The sequence below is a fragment of the Eulemur rufifrons genome, chromosome 19 (assembly GCF_041146395.1).
Source record: "Eulemur rufifrons isolate Redbay chromosome 19, OSU_ERuf_1, whole genome shotgun sequence".
NCBI lineage: Eukaryota > Metazoa > Chordata > Mammalia > Primates > Lemuridae > Eulemur > Eulemur rufifrons.
In genome coordinates, this window is record NC_091001.1 from 107,691,176 (window position 1) to 107,704,852 (window position 13,677).

General features: G+C 49.6%; 1 protein-coding gene across 1 annotated transcript; it reads left to right on the forward strand.

Annotated features, from left to right (window-relative positions):
• Nucleotides 1-3,228: 3,228 nt before the first annotated feature.
• NTSR2 (neurotensin receptor 2) lies at nucleotides 3,229-11,009 on the forward strand. The gene is made up of 4 exons (XM_069494932.1): nucleotides 3,229-3,917; nucleotides 7,641-7,914; nucleotides 9,422-9,512; nucleotides 10,475-11,009. The coding sequence occupies exons 1-4, from the start codon at nucleotides 3,294-3,296 to the stop codon at nucleotides 10,734-10,736; spliced, it is 1,251 nt and encodes a 416-aa protein (XP_069351033.1). The 5' UTR covers nucleotides 3,229-3,293; the 3' UTR covers nucleotides 10,737-11,009.
• Nucleotides 11,010-13,677: the final 2,668 nt, after the last annotated feature.

Here is a 13,677-nt window from a genome sequence, read left to right on the forward strand (position 1 = left end):
GGAACATGATTGCTAGATTCTATAGTAAGAGTATATATCATTTTGTAAGAAACCACCAAACTGTCCCCCAAAGTGGCTGGACCATCTTGCATTCCCACCAGTAATGAATGAGAGTTCCTCTTGCTCTCCATCCTCAACAGCATTTTGTGTTGGGAGTGTGCTAATTAATGTGCAGTGGTATCTCATTGCTTTAATTTGCATTTCCATGATGACATCTGATGTGGAGCATCTTTTCATATGCTTACATGCCATCTGTATATCTTCTTCAGTGAGGTGTCTGTTAAGGTCTTTGATATATTTTTTAATAGGTTATTTGTTTTCTTATTGTTGAATTTTAAGAGTTCTTTGTATACTCTGGGTAAGAGTCCTTTATCAGATGTGTCTTTTGCAAATATTTTCTCCCAGTCTGTGGCTTATCTTCTCATTCTCTTGATGGTGTCTTTTACAGAGCAGAAAACTTCAGTTTTAATAAAGTCCAGCTTATTAATTCTTTCTTTCATGGGTTGTGCCTTTGGGGTTGAATCTAGAAAGTCATCACCAGATCCTAGGAGTTTTATGATTTTGCATTTTACATTTAGATCTGTGATCCATTTTGTGCTCATTTTTGTGGAGGGTGTAAGGTCTATGTCTAGATTTTTTTTTACGTATGAATATCCAGTTTTTCCAGCACTGTTAGTTGAAAAGAGTGTCTTTGGTCCATTGTATTGCCTTTGCTCTTTTGTCAAAGATCAGTTGACTATATTTACATGGGTCTATTTCTGGGCTCTCTATTCTATTCTGTTCCGTTGATCTATTTGTCTGTTCTTCTGCCAATACCACACTGTCTTGATTACTGTAACTTTACAGTAAGTCTTGGAGTTGTATTGTTTCAGTTCTCCAACTTTGTTTGTCTCCTTCAATATCATGTTGCCTACTCTGGGTCTTTGGTCTCTCCATTTAAACTTTAGAATCAGTTTGTTGATATCCACAAAATAACCTGCTGGGCTGGGATTTGATTGATATTGCATTGAATCTATAGATAAGTTGGGAAGAACTGACTTGACAATATTGAGTCTTTGTACCCATGAATATGGGATATATCTCCATGTATTTAATTCTTCTTTTATTTTTTTGATTGGAGTTTTGTATTTTTCCTCTTAAAGAACTTGCATATATTTTTTAAATTTTATACCTAAGTATTTCATTTTGGAGGGTCCTAATGTAAATGATATTGTATTTTTAATTAAGAATTCCACTTGTTTACTGCTAGTGTATAGGAAAGCAATTGACTTTTGTGTATGAACTTGGTATCCTGAAACCTTGCTATACTTGCTTATCAGTGTCAGGAGGTTTTTGTTGTTGTTGATGATGATTCTTTCAGGTTTGCTACATAGATGATCATGTCATCTGTGAACAAAGACAGTTTTATTTCTTCCTTCCCGATCAGTATATGTTTCATTTTATTTACCAGTCTTATTGCATTAGCTAGGATTTCCAGTATGATGCTGAAAAACAGTGATGAGAGGAGGTAATGTTCTTGCCTTGTTGTTGTTGGTTTTTTTTTTTTTTTTTTGAGACAGAGTCTCACTCTGTTACCCAGGTTAGAGTTCTGTGGCATCAGCCTAGCTCACAGCAACCTCAAACTCCTGGGCAATCCTTCTGTCTCAGCCTCCCAAGTAGCTGGGGCTACAGGCATGCACCACCATACCCGACTAATTTTTTCTATATATTTTTAGTTGTCCAGATAATTTCTTTCTATTTTTAGTAGAGATGGGGTCTCGCTCTTGCTCAGGCTGGTCTTGAACTCCTGACCTTGAGTGATCCTCCAGTCTCGGCCTCCCAGAGTGCTAGGATTACAGGTGTGAGCCACCGTGCCCGGCCCCTTACCTTGTTCCTGATCTTAGCAGGAAAGCTTCAAGTTTCTCACCATGAAGTATGAAGTTAGCTGTAGGTTTTTTGTAGCTATTCTTTATAAAGTTGAGGAAGATACCCTCTAGTCTTAGTTTACTGGGAATTTTTGTTTTAATCATAAATGTGCGCTGGATTTTGTTAAATGCTTATTCTGAATTGACTGATATGATCATGTGATTTTTCTTCTTTAGTCTGTTGATGTGAGGGGTTACATTAATTATTTTCAAATGCTGAACCAGCCTCGCATACCTGGAATAAATCCCACTTAGTCATGGTGTACAATTGTTTTTATACATTGTTGGATTCAATTTGCTAATATTTTGTTGAGGATTTTTGCACCTATGTTCATAAGAGATATTGATGCATAGTTTTCTTTCTTTGTAATGTCTTTTTCTGGTTATGGTATTAGGGTAATGCTAGCCTCACAGAATAAGTTAGGAATTATTCCCTCTGCTTCTAGCTTCTGAAAAGAGATTGTAGAGAACTGATATAATGTCTTCTTTAAATATTTGGTAGAATTCATCAGTGAACCCTCTGGGCCTTGTGCTTTCAGTTCAGGGAGGTTATTAATTATTGAGACCTGTCCCTTCTTCTGACTGCAAGCTGAGAGTCCTCTCGGCTATACAGCCTAGGCTTTGGGAGACTAAGTACTTGGAGAATTCTTCCAGAGAGAAACAGAAACCTTGCCTTTTCCCAGGTCCTATAGGCCTTATTGAGCTATATGAAACCCATTAAAAAGTTAAAAATTTATTGGTACTGTTTATTTGCTTCAAAAAATATGTGTTTAATATTCATCCCTATGGGATACTTAAATGACATTCTCAAAGGACTGGGAAAGTACGTATCTGTCAGTGACAAAGGAGTTCTTTGAGGCTATCAATGTGGCATTGAAACAGCACCTTAACAAGAACCATAACATTCCAAAATGTTGAAGTGCTGGCAAAGTCTTTCCCAAGTCCCTCTGGGACTGCACAGGGAGAAAACAGGTGCACACAGGCCCAGGCACAAGACAAAATCTCCATGTCTATTTGTGTGACAGGTAAAAACTCTCGCAGATTCATTCATTTAATCTTCACAAAAATTCTGCAATGTAGACAATATTTTCAAGTTGCAAAACTAAGTTCAGAGAGGTTTAGAAAACGTGCTCAAGGTCACAAAGCTGGTAAGTGGTGGAGTCCGGCCCGCTTTCCACCAGCAACTTCTCCCTGAATGGAACTGAACCAAGAAGTGTGACCGCTGGGAACAGGCTTGCACCCGCAGCTGGTGTTGGCTCAAGGACACCCTTTCGGGGGCGTGTCCTCCCACTCCTGGAGGCTCCCGGGGAGGAGGAGGCGCTGGCTCACCAGGCAGCTCGCCCAGTCTGGGGGCAGTGAGAGGGAGGGAGCGCAGGCCCCGGGAGCGGGATGGAGACCAGCCGCCCGCGGCCCCCGCCGCCCAGCCCCAGCGCGGGGCCGAGCCTGGAAGCCCGGCTGGGCGTGGACACGCGCCTCTGGGCCAAGGTGCTGCTCACCGCGCTCTACGCGCTCATCTTCGCGCTGGCCGCCGCGGGCAATGCGCTGTCCGTGCACGTGGTGCTGAAGGCGCGGCCCGGGCGCGCGGGGCACCTGCGCTACCACGTGCTCAGCCTGGCGCTCTCCGCGCTGCTGCTGCTGGTGGTCAGCGTGCCCATGGAGCTCTACAACTTCGTGTGGTTCCACTACCCCTGGGTCTTCGGCGACCTGGGCTGCCGCGGCTACTACTTCGTGCGCGAGCTGTGCGCCTACGCCACGGTGCTCAGCGTGGCCAGCCTGAGCGCCGAGCGCTGCCTGGCTGTGTGCCAGCCCCTGCGCGCCCGCCGCCTGCTGTCGCCGCGCCGCACCCGCCGCCTGCTGGCGCTCGTCTGGGCCGCCTCGCTCGGCCTCGCCCTGCCCATGGCCGTGATCATGGGGCAGAAGCATGAGCTGGAGACGCCGGGCGGCGAGCCGGAGCCCGCCTCGCGCGTGTGCACCGTGCTGGTGAGCCGCACCACGCTGCAGGTCTTCATCCAGGTAAGGGGTCGGGAGATAGGAGGGAGCCGCCCCCGCCCAGAAGCACACACTTTCAACTGATGCTTGCCACCACCCAGAAAGTTGGGTCTCGTTGCCCTTTTTTACAAAAGATTTGGGGAGAGACTTGGCCAAGGTGAAGAAGCATTGAGAGAAGCTGCCATTTGAATTCAAAATTAACTACAAAGTCCGTGTTCCTCCCACTGTTAAGAGAGTGGTGCTCAATTATTGAAGGTATGAAATTGCCCCGGGAGACTGAAAATACAGATTTCATGACACCTCCCGCTATAGCTCTGTAGGGGACCTCCCTGGTGGCGGGGTGAGGATGGGGAGGTGCTCCGGGCCTCTCTTCTGATCTCCTGATCAGGCTTCTAACCTCACTTCCTATTACCGCCCCCCCCAAGCCTAGCCTCCCCCAGGCCACTGGCTCTCCCTCTGCTCTAACCCTTGGCTTTTAAAAAACCTCTTTCTTTTGCTGACTCTCCTCCGACCCTTCCTATCCCCCCAAATGCTGCTCTACCCTCACCTCCTCCCTAGCACCTTCTCTCAACACCCCAACTCCTGGGGCGCTCTCCCCCTCTCTTCTGAATTCTTTCAGCATGTGATATATTTACAGCACTCTGTAATGCATTTTCTGAAAGTGATACTCACCTTTCAGAGTGTTTGTCTCTGGTTCCGCTTGTCTACAAGCCGGTGCCCTCTGGTCACTTTGCTCTGGTCATGTAGGGCTGAGAGCCTGTGTGTCCAGCACTTTGGCGAAGTGGGAAAGCCCTCTGGTCACTTTGCTCTGGTCATGTAGGGCTGAGAGCCTGTGTGTCCAGCACTTTGGGGAAGTGGGAAAGGCTGAGGCCGCCCAGGCCTCTCCAGGCCCCTCCCCCGGCTCTCCAGGAGACCTGGAGGCCCAAAGCCGGGACCCTTCTCTGCCCAGGAGCTCGTGAAAGCACGTGGAGGGTGCTGTGTGAGCGTGTCAAGACGTGGGGGCTCAGTGGCTGCATAGTGGCTCACGTGCCACCTCCCTAAGTGGGGCTCCTCCTTCTCCTGATCCTAAGCTTCCTTCTGCAGCTGGAAGCCCTGCCTGCCTACGGGTCTCAGGCCCTCTCTGAAGTCCCCTTCTCCCTGTCCCTGAAGGCCCCTCCCTCGTTTGTGTCTGCTTGTCCACCTGCTGGGCAGGCACAGAGGACCGAAGGGCCTCACAGAAGGTTTCCCTCACCGACCTGCTTTTCTCTCATGAGAAATCAGAAGTCCATGGGCACGAGCAACATCTTAACATTTCATGGGTGTTCAGTGGAGCCACTTTGTTCAACCCAAGTGTTCCTGGATGCAGGAGATTGGGGGAGGGGTTCACCTTAGGGGGTAACCATGGCCAGGCTGCTCCCAGGTCTTGAGCATGTGGCTCCTCCAGTTGCCCAGGGTCCACTGAGGCCATGGAGTCATCTTCAGAAGTGTGTCTCTGTAGAGCAGCTTTCCAATAAGTGGGGCCTTCTTTCTGCTGAACTTGTCACCTTTCATTTCCTTAAACAACATCGCTTACACCACTGGTAGGCTCAGCCAGAGCCCCCTGGCCCATCTCTCTGAATTGCCATGAGGCACTGTCTGCAGTGGCCTTCCCTGGGGCCTTGGGGGTCAAGAAGGGCACCAAAGAGCTAGCCACAGGTCCCCGTGAATGTGGGGGACCGAGGGTTGGGCCAGGCCTGGAGGGAAGGGGACGGGGGGCCAAATGCCTGAGGAAGGTTTATTTATTAGTTTCTTTATTTCTTTTAAAGGGAAATTGTCATTTGTTTCTGAAACTAAAGAATTTAGCCATTGTGGAGGAGATAAAAAGAGGCTGCTGAGGGTTTTAGTCAGAACTCTTTATGTTGCAAGTGACAGAAACACAACTGGAAGTGGCATCAGCCAAAATGAAGATTTGCGGCCTGGATGTGGGGGCTGCCCCTGGGACCTGGGGTCAGATCAGAGGCTCAGGGCTCCCACGGGTCCTTGTGTCTGCTGTGCATCTTGGACTCAGAAAAGGGTGTCTAGGTGTCTGTGAGCAGGGCTGACATGCACAGGTTTGTCCACAGGGCAAGAACGTGGCCAGTGGCATCCTCTGTGATAATTAAATGAGCCCATGTGAAAGTGCTCGGTAGGTAGCCTGTCCTCAGTAAACGCTCACCTTCTTCTCTTTCCTCCCTTGTTTTTCCACCTGAGAGGACTCAACAGGTCCTCAAATGGTTGCCACTCATTGGACAGCTTCTCTTTAAAGTCACAGTCCAGGGAACCAGGTCAGGGGACTGCAGGAAGGCACTCAGGCAGCTACAGCCCGTGAGATCACATCTATAAAACCAGGAGGAAAGATGGTCCCTTTCCAAGCTTGAGTGTCCAAATATCCTTTCTTTTCAGAACGTGTTTCTGTCTCATGCTGAGATGGCTTGTGTTCAATGTCTGGACTATAATCTAGTGTCCCAGAGCTTCTAACCCAAACAAGAAGCCACTTTGGGCGATAGTGAAGTCATTATTATAATATATCAGATCTTAGATGTGGTTAGCCTACATGCTAACGGGGTGCTTCATAGGGACATGGAACCTGCCAGTATTTTAATTATGGGTGAAGATCCTGAGCAAAGAAGAATCAAAGTTGCTGAGATGGGCTATACCCAATATTTTGGTTCACTTTGAAGCCTTTGGCCGATTTGAATCTAGCAGTTGTAACATTCTGGTTCTAAGTCCCAGAACTACTTATTAGAGCAAGACATTATCCCAAAGCTGCTGATATATGGGCTATGGGGCGTGTATTTGCAGAACTACTAATGTCAGAACCAACATTTATGGTCATGAAAACCAGTAATTTTTAGCCCCATGATAAGCTGGGCAGAACTTCCGGCTTAATGGGGTTTTTGTGCAGATAGAATAAAGAGGCCTACCTCTTTCTACCAGAAGTGTAAATACTGTTGCAGCATGTTCAGACCCATCCGGTAACCTACCAGTTTCATCCTTTCTTTTCCAATCCTCAGCGCCCTCGGGCCTCCTGCTACAACCCCACTGGTTGCTCTCCGTGCACAAGGGACCCCTGGAAACTCTCTCATCTACTTGGGGCCCCCTAGGAAGCCCCGCCATCGCTCCTGGCTCCTCTGTTGGGTATCCTATTTTTGCACCCCAGTTTTTCTTCTTTATTGGTTTATAACCTTATTTTGATGGAACATATGTTCTTATGACCTCTTGAGACCTGAGAAAAGATCTACAGAAGGTAAAAAGTTTGAGAATTTGCATGTCAGAAATTGTTTCTGAAATTTATTTCTATGTGACCTGTTTTATGTCCTTGGAAGCTGTCAGGATCGTCTCTTTGTCCCCAGGGTGCTAAATATCATAAGAACGAGATGTGATGGGAATCCATTTCCATCCATTGTCCCGGGCGCCAGGCAGCCTTGCAATCTAGAGGCTCAGCTCCCCCCATTTTGGGAAAACTTTCCTGAATGTGTTTTCTTTTTTCATATTTCCTCCCCTCTGTTTTCTCTTTTTCTTTCTGGAACCCCTGCTATTCAGATGATGAATGTCCTAAACTAATCCCAAATTTTCCTCTCTCTTCTATTTTCTTTGCTCTCTTTCTACTTTCTGAGAATTTTCTCCCTCTTACCTTCCAGCCCTTCTGTCGCTCCCTCTGCTGGTGCACGTTCCGGGCCTGGGGCGCAGCCTATGACTGGAGTCACAGGCCCCGGAGCTGCCCCACAGCCCTGGGAATTACCTCCACAGGTGAATGTGCTGGTGTCCTTCGTGCTCCCCTTGGCACTAACCACCTTCCTGAACGGGGTCACGGTGTGCCACCTGCTGGCCCTCTGCTCCCAGGCGCCGTCCACCTCCGCCCCAGGCAGCTCTGCCCCCAGCCGCCTGGAGCTGCTGAGTGAGGAGGGTCTCCTTGGCTTCATCGCATGGAGGAAGACCCTCTCCCTGAGAGGCCTGGCCAGCCTGGGGAGACACAAGGACACAAGTCGGATCCGCAGCCTCCAGCGCAGCGTCCAGGTTCTCAGTTAAGTCCTCTGTGACCTTGCCCCGAGAGAAAGGGGTCCGGTATAGGGCCACCTCCACTAATCCCTAGCCCAGGGCCACCTCCGCTAATCCCTAGCCAGTCACCACCTCTCTCTAGGCTTCCTGCATCCTATGCCCCAGGGGAACTGTATAATCGACAGGCTTCTTGTAGGGTGTGGTGGGCTAACTGCAGGCAGGAATGAGAGTTCTGCACATGAAACCCCTGATCTGCCCCGGGAAGCAGCACAGATGGACAAGCAGACACCCCGCCACTTTTCAATAGGTCCGGCCGTGTGGATGAACACTTGAGAAGTTATAGTTAAGAACTGCAGCTGGGAACTGTGGACTCTCACACTGGCTGGGTCTCCAAATCCAGTTCCCGTCTAACTCTCCACTTCCCCTACCATAATATTGCTACATTTGTTTGTTTGCTTGTTTTTGTAAGTATCTGGGAAAACATGACCTGGTAAGAGAAACAAGAAAACAGAGGTCTCTTCAAGCACCTACTATAACCCAGGCACTAAAAGAGGTCTGGGAGGATTGAGTGCAAGACAAGTCTCTGCTCTCATCAACACCACAGCCCTGTGCATGGACAGAGATGTGTAATGCACTGTGATAAGTAACACAAAGTCAGCACATGAAGGTGTGGGACTTCCTTTTATAGACAACGGGTGGTCATTCAAAGAGGCAGTGTCCAGGAGTGACAGGGGCGATTTGCTTTTGAGATCTGTTGCACTCATGAGCTCTTTGGAGAATGGGCTAAACAGTGCTCCTCAAACTGATGTAAGAATGATCTGGAAAGTTGTAAACAGACTGCAGGGCCCCATACTCTGGACTTCTCCCAGGCTCCTGCTGCCACAGGGGCCACACTGGGCTAGACAGTGGGTTTGCCAGTTGGGCAGAGTAGGAGCAGGACGGGGTAGGGGTGGATGATTGGGGGCCTGTCATCATAGTCCGTGGGACGGACATAAGAGCCTCTTGCCTCTTAGGGCAGCAGCTGCGGGGACAGGGAAGCAATGGGGAGGAGAGATGCTAAGGAGGAGCTCTTTCATAGAGTGGATGCAGGGGGAACAGAAAAGTAAGACTTTCAGGCTTATGGCTTGAGTGCCAGATGGATGTGGTGCCACCAGTCAATCAGAAAAAGGACCAGAGGAGGGAGAGGCTTCCTAAGGCAGGAAAGACACAAGTTCTGCACATACGTGGTTAGACAAACAGGTGGCAATATCTAGCCCTGAGTCGGGAGTATATTCTAATGGCCAGGAGGAGGGTTTAGAAGCATGCCATGTCCAAGTCATGGTCAAAGTGGACAGTCACCTGCAAGGTTTGAGAACAGATTCAGATAGGGATATATCAAAAAACTTCCAAGTTCCCTTCCAGTCCTTGGACTCCAGGAACAAGTTAGAGGGAAATGTGTTGTGACCTCGGCATCTTTCTCCCTTGGAGATGGCATCCCTGAGAATGTGTTTGATTTCTGTCTGTCACTGTCTCTGTCTCCAATTGTTCTGCAGGGGCCATCGTGGCTGTGCACGTCATCTGCTGGATGCCGTACCATGCCCGCAGGCTCATGTACTGCTACGTCCCAGATGACGAGTGGACCGAGTGAGTGCAGCAAAAAGGCTCTAGCACGCAGGGAGGCCCCTGGGCTGGGCCTCGTGTCTCCACTGCTCTCCAGGGGAACCCTCAGCTGCTGGCTCCTGGGGAACTCTGGCCTGCATGCCAGCCTCCCTGCCCTGTCTGTGCCCTCAAAACTTCCCAGCTGCGTATGGGGAACAAGGCATTGTCTAGAAACCTCTCTGAGCTGGTGGGGCCCTGTGGGTGGTGGTCAGGACCATGGGCGTCCTGACTGCAGGTTGGAGAGAAGCCCACAGGCTAGGAGGGGGGCACACAGGCCATATTGTTACAAAGAGGGAGGGAGGAAGGCTCAGAGCTGGGATTCCTGAGCTAACAAAGGCTCCTTAGACAGAGACCAACACGTGCACCCCATGTTATGACATGGTGGGAGCAGAGGCGAGAATTCATCCTCTGCCTTTTGGACATCACTGTGCCCCTGATCACAGTGGGGGTCACACATCCAGGAGAACAGAGAGCCCACGTAGCCTCCTGCTTCTCGGGAGCTGCCAGCAGCCCTCACACACGGGGTGCAGCACGAGCCACACCAGGCCCTTCCCACCGCAGAGGCCTCTGTGGCGGGGAGCACAGCTGCTCAGGAAGGCCTGCGCCTCTGGGCGAGGCCACGTCTCCTTGACCGCACCCGGCAGCACAGCGCTCCTGGCATCTCAGTGGGCTGGACAGATGGCCCCTGTCAGGCAGTGGTGTCACCTTTCCCATGCAAGTGACCAGGAGCCACAGCCGGGGACGGCAGGTCACAGAGGCTGGGTGGAGGGCGCAGCCCAGGGCAGCTCATGGTGACGGAACTTTGTCGAATTCACACTGTGCTTCCTGACAGCAGAAAACAGGCTTCCTCACCTGCCCGTTGGAGGGGAGGGGCACCCTCCCGCAGGAAGGGACACTGTGGGGAAGTGACAGGTCCTCTAACCGGGCCCTCTGGGTTTCTCCTGCAGCACGCTCTACGACTTCTATCACTACTTCTACATGGTGACCAACACACTGTTCTACGTTAGCTCGGCTCTGACGCCTGTCCTCTACAACTCCACGTCCTCCTCCTTCAGAAAGCTCTTCCTGGAGGCCCTGGGCTCCCTGTGTCGACGGCACCGCTCCGTGGAGCCATTACCCCTGGAGGCCCCCGAGTCCCGCCCTAACGGGTGCAGCTTCAGGCTTGGGGGAGCCCCCAGAAACCCCGACCTGGATGAAATACAAGAATGAATGGGCACACAGGATGACCTACTGCTCAGTCACCTGGCAGACAGACAAGCAACTTTATCACTAATCACTCAAGCCCTGCAGTCAGGAGGACTTCGTCCGCCCCCGCCCTGTGCCTGCTCGCCCGTTAGCTGCAGGCGAGTCACGTGACCCCTCCTGGCCTCGGTTTCCTTCATCTGTGTAGCGGAGATAAAGAACGGTGCCCATCTCTCAGTGCTGTCTGAGATTAACACACTTAGCACAGTGCCTGGTGCATAATAAATAACTTTTTGCTGGTTTTATTTTTGTTGTTATTTTTGCATGATTATTATTGCTGTTTTCCTGCCATCCTGGAAGTCTACCACGTTCCTCTGTAGTTTCACGCTCACACATCCTATGGTTTCCTCTAATGACTCAGATGTCCTACAGATTTCCTCAAATGACAAATCCACTGTCCCAGAAGCTGGAGAAATTGTCACATCACATGACCTGTAGTAAAATTCTCTGGTCTCTCTCAGTAAAGGGGCAGCTGTTCACACTGACAGTAACTTCTGCAGGCTCAGAAAACCAGTGGGCCACCAGCTTTCCCACCCCACCTCTGCCTCTGGCCTGCGTGATGCCTGACGCGCGGTGGCCAGGCCGGCCCCTGTGGCCGACGGGGAAATGGCTGTGTGCTCCCAGCCGCAGAGCAGGCGGGCCCAGACGTGCCCTGGTGGCACAGCTGGATGATTTGGATCTCTCAGTTCTTGCCATCAGGGAGAGCTCTGCCTGCTTCCCCGCAGGCCTTAGGCTGCCAGGCCCCACTCATATTGCCAGCCCTGTGCCTGCAGGTGGTGATGCCAGAGCTGAGAAGGATGGTGGTTTGTCCTGAGTGTGGAGGACAAAACATGGAGAGGCAGGTGAGGCACAGGTGAGGCAGGTGAGGCAGGTGAGGCACAGGTCTGTGCGGTAGAAGGGGTATGGGGGAGCAGCACCAAGAAGAGGAGTGACAAACTGTGTTGACACTTCCTGGACTCTGCCCGCCTCCTGAGCCCTGTCACCCACCCTCCCCACTGCCGTGACCAGCGCTGCGCACACTCATCGCACACACGCACACTCACTGGAGGTCTCGGCCTCCTTACATTCTAGCAGAAGCTTCGCAGAGCTCTGTGAGGCAGGAAAGAGCAAGCAGCAGCTCTCAGTGCAAGTGCCGGTGTAGCCCCGTGAGCCGGAGCATGGAGCGATGCCCCGGCGAGGTCTGGGTGGGCTGAGCAAGCGGGTGGGGGCCCTGGGCTTCACGGCTCGGGAGCAGGTGACCCTTGAGCAGATCAGTCTCCCCGAGTCTATTTCTTCACCTAAAAACTAGTGGGGGCAAAAAGCTCTTAAGTCATTTAAAAAAAAAAATAATTCTGGGCAGCAACAATGGATCTAAATTTGAAGCAACTTACAATCTTTATTTATCCCTGTTCATGTAAATGTCCATATGTATATGGTACAGAAATGGTAATGTGCTTGGTTATGAGGATTCTCCCAAAACCCTGCCAGGGGTTACATAATGTGCGGTGTATGTCCCATGTTACTTTTCTAAAATATGGAAAACCCTCAGTTGAAAAACACAACTGGTCCTAAGGGTTTCGGATAAGGGACTGTGGATCTGCAGTAGCTAATAATAAGTTTATAATGAATAAATGAAATAAAGAGTGTAAAGTCCCTACCACAGTGCCTGGCACATAGTAAATGCTCAATAAATACCAGCTGTCATTATTGTCATCATCACCCTAGACCCAAACGGGGCAAAACCTGATAAAGCATCCCTTACTGGAGCTATAGGAATGAGGCACATCTCTGCTACATGTTACCAAAGCACAGTGAAAACCAATAGAACCAAAGCTTAAAGAATAACAGATCGAGAACATGATAGATGAGCTACTTTACATATTATCCAAAAATTTCATGCGAATTCATTAAGCAAAACCACAGGACTCCAAAGGCCAAGAAAGACACAAGAGGAAATGTGTTCAGCCTCAATAGTTGCTAAAGAAATGACACTTCAAACAATGATGCAACATTTATGACTAGCAGGTCAACAAAAATGTCCATGACAAGAGCAAAGATTGCTGCCAGTAACTGGGTGACATCAATGTGCTCCTGCCTTAGAGGGAGAGGAAATTGAATAACCCTCCTGGAAAGCAAACTGGCAATATATTTTGAAAGCCATAAAATGTTCAGCAACTTAGATCCTGTAATTCAACCTCTGGAAATTTACTTTAAGGCAATTTGCTGAAGAAGAAAAGGCCTCTCTGTGGGTGCACACAGGTTTACTGCAGCGTTCTTCATTCGGACATTACGAGCAGGCACCGGACCCAGGACATAAATAGCATGCCCTGTCCAGCCCTCACCGCAGCCCCCAACTGTGCATACTGTTATCGCCATCACCCTTTCACACGTGGGCAGCGGAAGCGAAGAGAAGTTAAATAAGGCTCTTCTCCCACCGCTTGGTAGCTCGGGGACTGGAACCCAGGTAACTCGGGGACTTGGGAGCCGGGTGCGCAGTGTTTGAAACATGCTGCCCAAGAGCTTGATGGCAAAAGATGATAAGTGATTAAAGCGTCCATGTTATGGAACTGAGAAAAATCATACATTTGATCAAACTATCTGTTAGGCCACCCTTAACAAATACGAAGTATCAAACTTATTTAGCAACATAAACATACTGCGAGGATACTATTGTATTAGCTAGAAAACAGAAGACAAAATCACATTATGTTATTATGCACATATCATATAGATACAGAAAAGAGGTCAGAATGAAGGACTTGGAAATGAAAATGGGTCTGCTGAGGAGGCACGAGTGAGCCCGTAACAGGCTGTCCTCTTTGCTCCACCATCTGAGCACAAGGGTGTGCTCAGAAACATTGGGAGAAAGAGGAAACGTAAAACCAGTTTTCTTTAACTTGTTGATATAACCCTGTTTTTATAATCTCAA

What these genes read in the sequence shown, in the direction of transcription:
- NTSR2 (XM_069494932.1), top strand. Translation starts at nt 3,294, where the DNA reads ATGGAGACCAGCCGCCCGCGGCCCCCGCCGCCCAGCCCCAGCGCGGGG. An exon ending in GCGCAGCGTCCAGGTTCTCA is followed by an intron (nt 7,915 to 9,421) that starts GTTAAGTCCTCT and finishes ATTGTTCTGCAG; the next exon opens with GGGCCATCGTGGCTGTGCAC. An exon ending in CCAGATGACGAGTGGACCGA is followed by an intron (nt 9,513 to 10,474) that starts GTGAGTGCAGCA and finishes TTTCTCCTGCAG; the next exon opens with CACGCTCTACGACTTCTATC.